Below are 13,000 nucleotides of genomic sequence, written 5' to 3' on the forward strand. Positions count from 1 at the left end.
TGTGCACTTCTTCATTAACTATCATTGGTCAGTGTGCTCGCCATGTTCAGTCCATTGCATACCTAGTGAGCACACTGACCAAAAATTTGGGTATCTGAACAAGGCCTAATTGACACATTAATTTATTTTCCACATGTGCTACGCTTTTTTTTAAAACTGTTGATTTTTTTTTTTGTGTGGTGCCTTCTTGTCTATTGAATGGGTCCAAGTTTCTAGCACACAGTACACATATTTCTATGTTTCTTCCGTGTGCTGTGTGTCTGAACCACGCACATATGGATAAAAAAACAATTCCCTGCAAATAAGGATCAAGGATTTTTTTTTAGCCAACTCCCTGGTACATAGATGGAATCTGAAAGGAGTTGTCACATCACAGCAATTGTATTCCTATTACTCATATAATCCTCACTGGGAAAGTGGTCTTCTCCGGAATCATGGGAAGTGCCTAGTAAAAAAAAGGATCCTTCAAAGATCTATTCTTCACAGGAACGATCAGCCAAGGTTTCCAGTCTTCTCCTTTAGAGAGCCACTGCTAGAATCAAGGATTGGGCAATTAATCTCCAACCACTGACCCCTGGCGTAATCGGTCGTTGGGCAGTCGGGAGGTGCTCATACACATTAGACAGTGGGCTGATCCTTAATTTTGCATGGTAAAGCTGATTCTTAGGGTATGTTCACACGTTCCTGATTTCCATCCTTTTTTTTTCAGGACTGTTTTTTAAAAAACTGCAGCACTTGGCAGAAAACGCAGGTCCTTTTTTTGGTCCTTTTTTTGTCCTTTTTTGATGCGTTTTTTGATGTGTTTTTTGATCCTTTTTTTGATCCTTTTTTTAATGCAGTTTTCTATGCAGAGTCTGTGTGTTTTCTAGGAAGTTTTTTAGGGTTAAAATGGCTGAAAAGACCCTAACCCTACCCCTAACCCTATTCTAACCTTAGTGGAAAAAAAAAAATTCTTAATTTTTTTTTATTGTCCCTACCTATGGGGGTGACAAAGGGGGGGGGGGTGTCATTTACTATTTTTTTTTATTTTGATCACTGAGATAGATTATATCTCAGTGATCAAAATGCACTTTGGAACGAATCTGCCGGCCGGCAGATTCGGCGGGCGCACTGCGCATGCGCCCGCCATTTTGCAAGATGGCGGCGCCCAGGGAGAAGACGGCCGGACGGACACCGGGACGCCGGGTAAGTATAAGGGGGGGAGATTAGGGCACGGGGGGGGCATCGGAGCACTGGGGGGGCATCGGAGCACGGGGCGGTGGGATTGGAGCACGGGGGGCGGGATCGGAGCACGGGGGGCAGCCACACTCCGCCCACGCACTTCCGCCCGCTTCCCCGCACTTCCTGCTGCAGCGGTTCTGTACCACAAACCGCAGTAAAACCCGCAGATATTTTTTTCATCTGCGGGTTTTACTGCGGGTTTGACCTCACAATGGAGGTCAATGGGTGCAGAACCGCTGCGGCTCCGAAAAAAGAAGTGACATGGTACTTCTTTTTTCCCGCAGCTATTCAGCGCGGCTTTTTTTTTTTATTTTCCACATTGTGGGCACAGCAGTTCCTGTTTTCCATAGGGTACAATGTAATGTACCCTGCATGGAAAACAGCTGCGGACCCGCAGCGGGAAAATCGCGCCAATTCCGCATGAAAAAAAGGATCGTGTGAACATGGCCTAAGAATGTCTCCCCTGCAGTCCTAAGTCAGCTTGGTAAAAGGGGTGGAGGGTATATTGTTTATCCCCAAAGCAATGTTGTCTCCCACCCCAGCAGCGGGGACATGTTACAGTCACACATGTTTTATGCACACAGTTGTCGGGCTGTAATACTGTTTGCATGTAAACAGAGCAGACATCTCGTTTTCTACAAGTCTCAAGGTTACCCAGGACATCGCTGGGGAGTCGGTATGCAAAGAAATAGCCAGTTGTTTAATTTTTAAGTATGTGACCTCCGTGCTCTTTACGCTCCTGGGAGACGTTCGCTCCCCATCTGCACCTCCTTTCTTTTAAACGACACTCTGCAATTTTGTACTTAAAAGTACAGAGCAAGACCCAGCGCGTATCACTGAGTGGATTCATTTCATGAATATGCGGTCATAGAAATTCCAGACTAAATGTATTCACTGCAGAACACAAGCATTAGCATTTCTCCAGTTTCTTTTTATGTTTTAGTTGAATTTGTTTTTTGTATTTTTGAAATAACTGTAATTTTTGCAAATCTGAATAATAAGGCCATGTTCACACAGTGCGTTTTTTACTGCGGAACCGCAGCGGTTTTGCCGCTGCGGTTCCGCAGCTGTTTTCCATGCAGGGTACATAACAATGTAACCCTATGGAAAACAGTCACTGCTGTGCACATGATCCGGAATTTCGTTTAAAAAGCCGCGCAGAATAGCTGCGGCAAAAAAGAAGGAGCATGTCACTTCTTTTTCCTGAACCGCAGCGGTTCTGCACCCATAGACCTCCATTGTGAGGTCAAAACCGCAGTAAAACCCGCAGATCAAAAATATATCTGCGGGTTTTACTGCGATTTGATGTGCAGAACCGCTGCAGCAGGAAGTGCGGGGGAGCGGGCGGAAGTGCGTGGGCGGAGTGTGGCTGCCCCCCCGTGCTCCGATCCCGCCCCCCGTGCTCCGATGCCCCTCCCCCGTGCTCCGATGTCCCCCCCCAGTGCTCCGATGCCCCCCCCGTGCCCTAATCTCCCCCCCTTATACTTACCCGGCGTCCCGGTGTCCGTCCGGCCGTCTTCTCCCTGGGCGCCGCCATCTTGCAAAATGGCGGGCGCATGCGCAGTGCGCCCGCCGAATCTGCCGGCCGGCAGATTCGCTCCAAAGTGCATTTTGATCACTGAGATATAACCTATCTCAGTGATCAAAATAAAAAAATAGTAAATGACACCCCCCCCACTTTGTCACCCCCATTGGTAGGGACAATAAAAAAATTAAGAATTTTTTTTTTTTTTTTTTTTTTCACTAAGGTTAGAATAGGGGTAGGGGTAGGGTTAGGGTTAGAAAACTGCATAAAAAAAAAGGATCAAAAAACGCATCAAAAAATGACAAAAAAGGACCAAAAAAAGGACCTGCGTTTTCTGCCAAGAGCTGCAGTTTTTAAAAAAAACAGTCCTGAAAAAAAAAGGATGGAAATCCTGAACGTGTGAACATACCCAGGTTTCCATGCAGTGCTCCTTTTTATCAGTTAGTGACTTGAGAACTATAAAAGGTACCCAAACACATAAAATTAATATCGGCCAAACATGTCGGCTATGGTGGGATGGTGGGACGGGCCGTCCATCTTCTGGTACCATCTATTGGTTATTCAGTATTAATGGGTGCAGTCAGAAGGAAAAGCTGTAGGCCAAAGACTTTTTATTTGTCTGACTACTATGTAAGGTGTATGAGCACTTTTGGGCTGACGGCTTTCTCTCATGGCCCCCCCAAACACATGCACCCTCGTCTCTGCATGTATTCTCTGTAGCTAGAGGGGAGTAATGGTAGTGTAATCATACTGGTGATCATCACCCAATGAACTGAAAAAAAAACTCTTGATTATTGGATGGTCTGATTGTTTTAGAGACGGTCATTGGCAGCACGTCACCCGTGAGAGTAGAAGAGGTCCCGATGTTAACTGATGATAACATGACACAGTACAGGGATATATATCATTGTTTATAGGCCTGTGCCAAAATCGTTGCATCTAAATGTACCATAAGGTGCTGTCAGACCTCCTTCCTGACAACTGCTCATCTACCAGAGAACTAATGGATTTGTCAGTTGGTACAACAGCCTTCTCCTCATCTTCCCAACATCTTTCATTGGGGTAGAAATCGAAGGCCCCTATAAGCATAAGATGGTCAGCCGGTAATGCTGAGATCGACAGGTTCAACTAATGGCTTAGGCCAGGGGTCTCCAACCTGTAGCTCAGGAGCCACATGTGGCTCGCGGTCCCAGGAATTGTGGCTCGCGACTGTCTGCCAGCTTGGTGCATTAGCTCCAGGTCTAGCAAACCGGTATGAAGAGTACATCTCAAAATTGTGAATATTTGAGTAGCCCAGCACAGAAGATAAGATCTGGATGCACATATATTGGGGTTTAGAGATGTTCTAGGTATGGTACGCTGGAGGATGATACTACCTGTTAGAGGAGGTACTTGAAGCTGGATACAACAGAGTGTTGGGAGTCCTTGATGGGAAAATACTGAATTGGGGCTTTGTGGGAACCCCTGGATCTCATTGTACAGCTTTGGAGTGATTTCTGTGGAAAAGCTTTGGTTATCATTATACCCGTAATGGTGGCTTTGGTTGACACGACTTTGAGGGGGACAAAAGCAGGATGTTGCTCATGACCCCCTCTCAGAGATGAATGTGGCTCGCGACCCTCACTCAGTGCTGAATGTGGCTCTCTAGGTCAAAAAGGTTGGGGACCGCTGGCTTAGGCCCTTTAAAGTAGATGGGTCTGAGCTGCAGTACCCAACACAACTCATGGACAAGAGACGCCCTATTGGAAACTGGTCATCACGGTTTGACATATGGTTGTATATCTTCCCCAATAAAAATTGTGTTGTTTTTTTTTACGAGGTCTGACATGTCAGTCATGAGAAATTGTGTGTAAAAGCCACATGCAAATCAGGATGAAAGTGCACTGAGGGCGTGCCTATGCACTTGAGCTGTTTTTTTCCCCTGAGTTTGTTTCCATCCTGATTTGCATATGACTTCTAAGCTAGATTTACGTTTCGACAAAAAGAAAGGTATTCCCATTTTTTGGAGGGGACAAACGCCTATACAGGCATTAGTAGTTTCAGCTGTAAGAAACATGCTGACCGTTTCCCTTTAAGGAACATGGCACACTCGTTTTCACTTATTTCATAAAAGTTTCAGTGGAAAGTTACATTTTCCGCTTTTAAATGTATTCCGATCAGCCCGGGCCAGCTTGTACTAACCAGTTTTTCGTCATTAAACATCATATCTGGTAACGAGCAGCTTCGCCCAGATCAGGTAGAGTAATTCCTAGTTGATTTGTACTTCTGTCCTCAAAAAAAGAAGACCCAATAAACTGTGTCGTTACAATGAGGTTCGGATTTTCGTTACACCCTCAGGCAGTTCTACGTTTTAAGCTGGCCATGCCCTCATTTGGCCACCAACTACGTCCCCCACTCTCCCATAAACAGGAAGGTTTGAGGGTTCATGTTCATGAGACAACTGAGAAATTGAAATTGCCTTACCTTTTATCTCCCTCCCGATACATGACATTGGGGGAGATAAGGGTCAGCACGTCTGAGAGTCGGGAAGCCCCCATGCACATTAGATTGTCGGCTGATACGGTATCTGGGGGCTTTTATTGACTTAATATTTTATCTCGCGGCATATGAGACTTTGTGAAAGTGTGAAACGTGAATGATTGCTGTGGCAAAACTAAACATAGGTATTACAGAAGTGGAAGTCATCCCCTGGGCTCCTGTGCGTGAGGTTACCCCATGGGCCACTGGGATCTTAAATGGCACAACTGGGTCCTGCTACACTTCACATTGGAGCCCAACAGCAGTCAGATCCTGCCAGGTTCAGTGCTCAGTCAGATTTATGCAAATTTTCTCTTCAGAGAGGAAGAGGACCAGATCTCTAGTACTCCCTATAGGTGGCACTAGAGTTCTAGTCCTCTTCTTTGAAGAGACAATTTGCATATTCCCAGATTGCAGCTTAAAAGTCTCCTCACCTTGGCATGTCAGTCTTGACATGTCATTCTCCGCAAGGATCCCAGTCAGATTTAGACGCTATAGGATATTATCACTGTGAAGGGCATGTCACCGAATCTCGCCATTCCTCTAGTAGTGTTTCCAGTCTCCGTAGACACAGAGGAAACTGCAGCAGAATAGATTAGGCAGACTGCACTGCAGAGTTTCTGTGTACAGCCATGATCTCACGCTATCAATCAGCTCGCCCCTCCGCCAGCCACACTCCTAAGTTCATTGCTGCTGTTTTTGCAAAGAAAGGGCATGACGCTTTTTTTTTTTTTATAATTATTCCTGAGCAGAATATTAACTAATTTTCATGGATATATCTATTTTTCCACTGGCTGATCTCTAATAACTACCCAGTCCAAGTTAATTATTAGCTTTTTGTTTGGTGTTGAAGTATTGCGCACACAGGTTGTGGAGCCGATTACTTTATGGCTCAAACAACTTTGTGATGACCTTGCAGGACGAGTGACTCCAATGTGTGGACAGCATGGCTAATGTTTCATACCTGGTCAGTGATCTTCGTAGTCTGCGCCCTTGGCCTTGATCTAAAAGATGAGGTTGTATATTGTTCCAATCAAGCCAGGAAGCACGCCGTCTCTTCGATATACGGGTTAGGGAGTCTCATCATTCGCTTCTTGTTTGCTGAAGTTGTTCTTGACCTGAATCTTCGATGGTGCTAGCTAATAGATCATCAGAGGTGCCTGAACATGTTTCAGATTGTTCATCCAGAACCAGTTTATATTGTGTAATACTAGGCAGACATTGGTTTCACATTTTCCAGTTAGTGTATTTCAGGGCATTAAGTGTCTTATTGTGGGAAGAAGATTTCTATCGCATTCGCTCACCTATTTCTTCTCTTCTAGATGGGGGGAGTGAGGAGCCACAAGAGAGGAGGCAGCACAGTGTAGACTCGCGCCACGTCCGGGCTTCACAAGGTAAGTTGGGACAGTATACATTTTTGGCTCTACAAGATGATCTAACACTCCCAGTTACACCCTCTGCTATGAACAGAATTGTACGAGTCACATAAAGATAGAAATTGAACAATTTTTATAAATTTATCAAGAATTCTAACGTATACCTCTATGCACCCCCTTGTCTTTTGCACTATGTCTCCTTTTCACTATATAACTTGTATAACACATTTTAACCAGTTTTCCCCATCTGCATGCTTCATTTCTAATTTTAATTTTTTCCTAAGCTCAGCTCGAGAGAGGGTGTTGGCTACTATGACTATTTGTATGACTCGTCACAAAAAAAGAAGAGATCCTGTTCCCTTGTTTCACTGTAGCAGATCCTGAGAAGTAGCTCCAGCATAGAGGACATACTATAGCTGTACTAAGCAGTGTGGCTGTGAATTCAGCACTGGGGAAAAATCCCATGTACTAGAAAGCAAGAGCACAGTCTCCATTTGCACATCTTCCTTCTCCTCGCATCCCCATCGATTTCTATGGGCTGCATGTAACCTGGATTCCTTAGTAAGCTGAAAAGTCTGTCTTTCTCAACATATTTCAGAGTGAGGAGATGTGACTCACGAGTGGGAAAGAAACTTTTTTCTCTAATATACAGTGGAATGTAAAAGTTTGGGCACCCCTGGTCAAAATTACTGTTAATTGTGAATAGTTAAGCAAGTTGAAGATGGAATGATTTCTAAAAGGCCTAAAGTTAAAGATGACGCATTTCCTTTGAATTTTCAGGCAAAAAAAATATACGGTATGTACAGTGGCGTAACTACAAAGTGAGGGGCACCGGTGCGAACTTTCAAATGGCCCCCTCCCCCGCGCCAAAATATTTCCCACCGAAATTCACATTTTCCCTATTCATTTCGCACACTATAGTTTTGTTGCAATGTTGTATAGTCTGGGCTAATACTGCCCTGTAATCGCTGAATGATTTTATAACTAACATGTCCCTATACTAATTAGGGCGATATCTTCGGAAGTGCAGACTCTAGGCGTTTCTAGTCCTCCCTCGCTCTAATTCCAAGCGCACTCCCGGTGTTTGAAATCTGTGCTGTTTCTTCCTGGTATGACACTGCAGTGCGTCATTTCCGGACCTGTGCAGTGTGGGGGTGTATTGGGTGTACTGGTTGACACTGCACATTCTGACACTGGCGAGTACACCCAATACTCCCCCACAGTGCACATGCTGGGCTCTGCCCACAGACGTGTACCATTCTTCCCGACTCGGAAATTTACAGCCCATACACACGCGGCTTTGCTCCGTGAACCCCGTACACACACGGCTCTGCTCCGTACACCTTGTACACACGCGGCTCCGCTCCTTAAACCCGCGGATCTGCTCCGTACACCTCATGCACACGCAGATCCACTCCTTACACCTCACACACAGCTCCACTCCATACACACGCGTCTCCGCTTGGTACACTCCATACACACGCGTACACCTTGTAAACACGCAGCACCACTCCATACACCCCATACATACACGACTCCGCTCACCTCTTTCATACTCGGCTCAGCTTTATACACACCTGACTCCGCTCCGTACACCTCGTACATATTGCTCCACTACACACATACACGGCTCCGCTCTGTACACCTTGTACACACACGGTTCTGCTACATCCACACTGTAAACCCCTTCTGACCCCACACATAAACTTCCCCTCATTCAGCACCATGACAATCAGCACAGCAGAGTCCAGCATACACTGAGGCCACTTATCATGTGACCCCTGACTCCTCCCCTCCTGTGACCTCATCACAGGTCCTGTGCGCACAGAACAGGTGTGTGTGTGTGGCTCTGCGGGTGGAGGTAGGTGAATGACAGGTGTAAGCAGCACACTGGCCGCACATCAGCACTTTACAGCCGCGACTGCACTTGACTCACCATCTGCTGCCTTCGCGCCTCACCCGAACTCTGTGACAGCTGCTGCAGGCTCCTCAGCTTTGTTGTTTCCCCTCCATCTCTGTCAAGATTCAGTGACACGCCCAGCCCTTCTGCTAGGTCAGATGTCCTTCACGGACACGCCCACTCGCCTCACACCCCTGGAAGTCTGGGGAAGCTGGCCGTTGTGGGTGTGGCCAGCAGGGTGCGTGACTTGTCTGCGGAGTTTCCCGGCTAGTGCTACTTGTTTGCTGGACTGGGTGGGCCCCTAAGCACTCCGGGCCCGGTCGCAGCTGCGACCCCTGCGACCACAGTTGTTATGCCCCGGGTATGTGTGTGTGTGTGTGTGTATATATATATATATATATATATATATATATATATATATATACACCTTTTTTTTCATATTTTACATTTTAAAAACTGCAAAAAAGAAAACTGGCCAATGCAAAACTTTGTGCATGGTTAGTACCTAGTAGCACCCCTTTTTGAAAGTGTCACAGGTTGTAAGTGCTTTTTGTAGCCAGGCAAGAATCTTTCAATTTTTGTTTGAGGGATTTTCATCTGTTCTTCCTTGGAAAATTCTTCCAGTTCTGTGAGATTCATGGGTCATCTTGCATGCACTGCTATTTTGAGGTCTAGCTACAGATTTTCCATGATGTTCAGATCAGGAGACTGAGAACCATTGTAAAACCTTCAGCTTGCACCTTTTGAGGTAGCCTGTTGTGGATTTTGATGTATGTTTCAGGATCATTATCCATTTGTAGAAGCCATCCTCTTTTCAACTTCAACATTTTTACAGATGGTGTTAGGTTTCCATCAAGAATTTGTTGAAATTTCATTCAATCCATTCTTCCCTCTACCCGTGAGATGTTCCCCATGCCACTGGCTGCAACACAACTCCAAAGCATGTTTGCTCAATCCCCATGCTTAATAGTTGGCACGATGTTCTGAAATATGGTGCCATTTTATTCTCCATACATACCTTTTGATCATTGTGCCCAAATAGTTCCTTTTTAACCTCATCAGTCCGCGGCACTTGTTTCCAAAATGCATCAGGCTTGTTTAGATGTTCTTTTGCATACTTCTGACACAGGATTTTACGGTGAGGACGCAGGAGAGGTTTTCTTTTGATGACTCTTCCATGAAGGCCATACTTGTGCACGTGTCTCAGTACAGTAGAACAATATACCACAACTCCAGAGTCTGCTAAATCTTTCTGAAGATCTTTTTGCAGTTAAGCGAGAGTTCTGATTTGCCTCTCTAGCAATCTACGAGCAGCTCTCAGGCTATGTGCACACGTTCAGGTTTTTTTTGCGCTAAAAACGCTATAAAAACTCATTATAAACGCATACATTATGCATTCTATCATTTAGAATGCATTCTGCATGTTTTGTGCACATGGATGCGTTTTTTTCCGCAAAAAAGACGCATCGCGGTAAAAAAATGAGCATGTTCATTATTTTTGCGGATTTTCTGTGTTTTTCCTGCAATTCTATGCATTTGGGAAAAAACGCACAAAAAATGCGAAAAAAAACGCATGCGGATTTCTGGCAGAAATGTCCGGTTTTTGTCAGGAAAATTTCTGCAAGAAATCCTGACGTGTGCACATACCCTCACTGACATTTTGCTTGGTCTTAAAGACCTTATCTTGACCTCCATTGTTTAACTGCCATTTCTTAATTACATTTCAAACTCAGGAAAGTGCAACTTGAAAACGCTTTGCTATCTACCTGTAGTCTTCTCCTGCTTTGTGGGCCTCCACCATTTTCAGAGTGCTAGGCAGCTGCTTAGAAGAACCCATGGCTGCAGCTGTTTTGCACAAGGTGAGACTAGGCTGGGAAATTTGCATCACCTGGCCTTTCCTAGCGATGATAGTGAGCAAGCCATAACCCTAACAGGCTAATTAAGGACTGAAACCTTGGTTAAAGTTATCTGAGCATACAAATCTCTAAGGGTGTTATGTATAAAATGTTTCTTTTTTGCCTAAAATCAAAAGGAAATGTGTCATCTTTAACTTTAGGCCTTTTTTGAGATCATTACATCTTCAACTTGCTTAACTGTTCACAAAAAAAATAGTTTTGACCAGGGGTGCCCAAACTTTTACATGACATTGCATATTGCACAGTTTCTTTATATTACACACCATTGATTTATGTTAGGCTACTTTCACACTAGCGTTAATTGCAAACCGTCACAAAAACGTCTTTTTCCCGAAAAAACGGATGCGTCAAAAAACTGCAAAACGTATGCAACGCATACAGCATTTCGACGGATCCGTCGCAAATCCGATAAACGGTTCCGTTGAAATGCTGGATGCGTTGCATACGTTTTTACCATCCGTTGCATACGTTTTTACGACGGATCCGTTTTTAAAATGGGAGGCACCAAAATTTGATTGGCTACTGGAAACTAGGGAAATCTATATACTGACTGTATTTACAGCCCATCTTTGAGGGTTTTAGTTTAGTGGCAATGATGGATGGTGTAATTGGGAGGATTTCGAGTTTGGTTACTGAAGTTATATTTGAGACGAATCGCCTGGATATCATAGTGCGGGAGAAGGAGGCGGCAGCAGAAAGACGGAGGATGCAACGGAGAGTGCGACGATTCTGGATACATCCAATCAATGAGCTGCGGATGACCAGGGGTGTCCAGTCCACTCTTTATCTGGAGTTGCGGTGCAACCCACAGAAATTCTACAATTATGTACGGATGAGGATGGAACATTTTGATTTTTTGGTTGGAAAACTAGAGGATGTCATCCAAAGGCAGGACACAAGGATGAGGCTTGCCATCACACCGGCGGAGCAGCTCCTGGTGACACTGCGGTAAGCATCTTTTCTTTATGTCATTGCTCATATTGAATGTTATTACATGCTGCAGAGAAAACTGCGCTGACACATTGCGCCGCATTTTCTGCAGCATGTAATTTTTTGGTTTGTTTGAAGCCATTCCACTGCTTTTTTTTTTCTTGTGTCATTGCTCATATTGAATGTTTTTACATGCTGCAGAGAAAACTGCACTGACACATTGCGCCGCATTTTCTGCAGCATGTAATTTGTTGGTTTGTTTGAGGCCATTCCACTGGTTTTTCTTGGTTGATGGTCTGTGCAATTTTTTTTTACATTTTTTTTTTTTTTCCTGCAGCTTCCTAGCTACGGGTGAGTCTTTGACTTCACTCCATTTCCAATTCCGGCTGGGGATTTCCACTATTGGCGGAATTGTGAAGGACACATGTCGGGCGATTTGGGACACTTTACAGCCGGAGTATATCCCACAACCAACAATGGAAATCTGGCTGAGAAGTTCCGAACAATTTGAGCGAATTTGTAATTTCCCAAATTGTGTTGGTGCCGTGGACGGCAAACACATTAGGATTGCAAAACCGGCAGGAACAGGATCCGAGTACTATAACTATAAAAAATATTTCTCAATTGTACTCATGGCTATTGCTGACGCCAACTGCCGATTCCTTGCTGTGGACATAGGAGCGTATGGCCGGTCCAACGACTCTCAAGTGTTTAAAAACTCTCCGATGGGTCGCTGCCTGTATGGAGATACATACAATTTCCCGCCAGCAAGACCGCTCCCAGGAACAAGTGAACCAGCCTTGCCCTATGTGCGTGTAGGTGATGAAGCCTTTCAACTGTCGCCGCACCTACTGAAACCATACAGCAGCCGGGAATTACACCGTACCAAGCGGGTATTTAATTACCGTCTTACCAGGGCAAGAAGAGTGGTAGAGTGCTCTTTCGGTATATTGACGGCAAAGTGGAGAGTTCTGCTGACGGCAATAAAACTGGAAACAAAAACTGTAGACGATGTTGTCAAGGCATGTGTGGTGCTCCATAACTTTGTCATTTCAAAGGAGCCCGTTACCTTGGATGACGAACAATTGGAGACATCCTTGTGGGATTACCGCAGTGCCTCTGTTCGCTCCACCAGTTCGGTTACTATGATGAGGGACCAGTTTGCGGATTATTTTTTGTCACCTGTTGGGCGGATTCCATGGCAAGACATCATTGTGTGACATGTTTTTCTTGGTTTTTGTTGTTTGTCAAAATTGTTTTTGTAGCAACCCCAAAAAAAAAAAAAAAAAATCCACAAAGTGTGGTTTGCTTGCTAATATAAAACCATTTTGTTATACCTTGAAAACGTCTGGTGTTTCTTTTCACTTAACCTTTAATATTTACCTTAATGAATCAACACACACACAGTAGATTGTAAACCAGAAAAAATTTTATTTCAAAAATATAATTTTTGGGGGCAAATTTTCCCAAAATTTTTTGATTTTGATAATTTTCAAAAACTTTTTTTTTTTGGCAACAAAAGAATTTTTAAGTAAGTTTCACAGGTCTTGGTAGTGTCGGGTAGAGTAACTATGGGAGGAGGGGCTGGAAGGTTGGACCACGTCGGTAGGTGGGA

General features: G+C 44.5%; 2 protein-coding genes and 1 long non-coding RNA gene across 6 annotated transcripts in view; 2 read left to right on the forward strand and 1 right to left on the reverse strand.

Annotated features, from left to right (window-relative positions):
• LOC138664555 (uncharacterized) overlaps positions 1–6,360 on the reverse strand; it is a 34,628-nt gene extending 28,268 nt beyond the window's left edge. Inside the window, exon 1 of the long non-coding RNA XR_011318361.1 lies at positions 6,228–6,360. This is a non-coding gene — a long non-coding RNA (uncharacterized lncRNA). The remainder of the gene's footprint in view (positions 1–6,227) is intronic.
• The window catches only part of TANC2 (tetratricopeptide repeat, ankyrin repeat and coiled-coil containing 2), a 656,536-nt gene that overhangs the window by 481,239 nt on the left and 162,297 nt on the right, over positions 1–13,000 (forward strand). For all 4 annotated transcript variants that reach the window (XM_069751346.1, XM_069751349.1, XM_069751347.1 and 1 more), the window contains one exon: positions 6,586–6,657. In XM_069751346.1, coding sequence (XP_069607447.1) covers positions 6,586–6,657 — 72 coding nt within the window. The remainder of the gene's footprint in view (positions 1–6,585; positions 6,658–13,000) is intronic.
• LOC138664554 (uncharacterized) lies at positions 9,075–12,624 on the forward strand. Its single transcript, XM_069751355.1, has 2 exons — positions 9,075–11,403; positions 11,723–12,624. Exons 1-2 carry the CDS (start codon positions 11,048–11,050, stop codon positions 12,603–12,605), a joined length of 1,239 nt encoding a protein of 412 aa, XP_069607456.1. The 5' UTR covers positions 9,075–11,047; the 3' UTR covers positions 12,606–12,624.

Source organism: Ranitomeya imitator, chromosome 2 (genome assembly GCF_032444005.1).
Source record: "Ranitomeya imitator isolate aRanImi1 chromosome 2, aRanImi1.pri, whole genome shotgun sequence".
Classification (NCBI taxonomy): domain Eukaryota; kingdom Metazoa; phylum Chordata; class Amphibia; order Anura; family Dendrobatidae; genus Ranitomeya; species Ranitomeya imitator.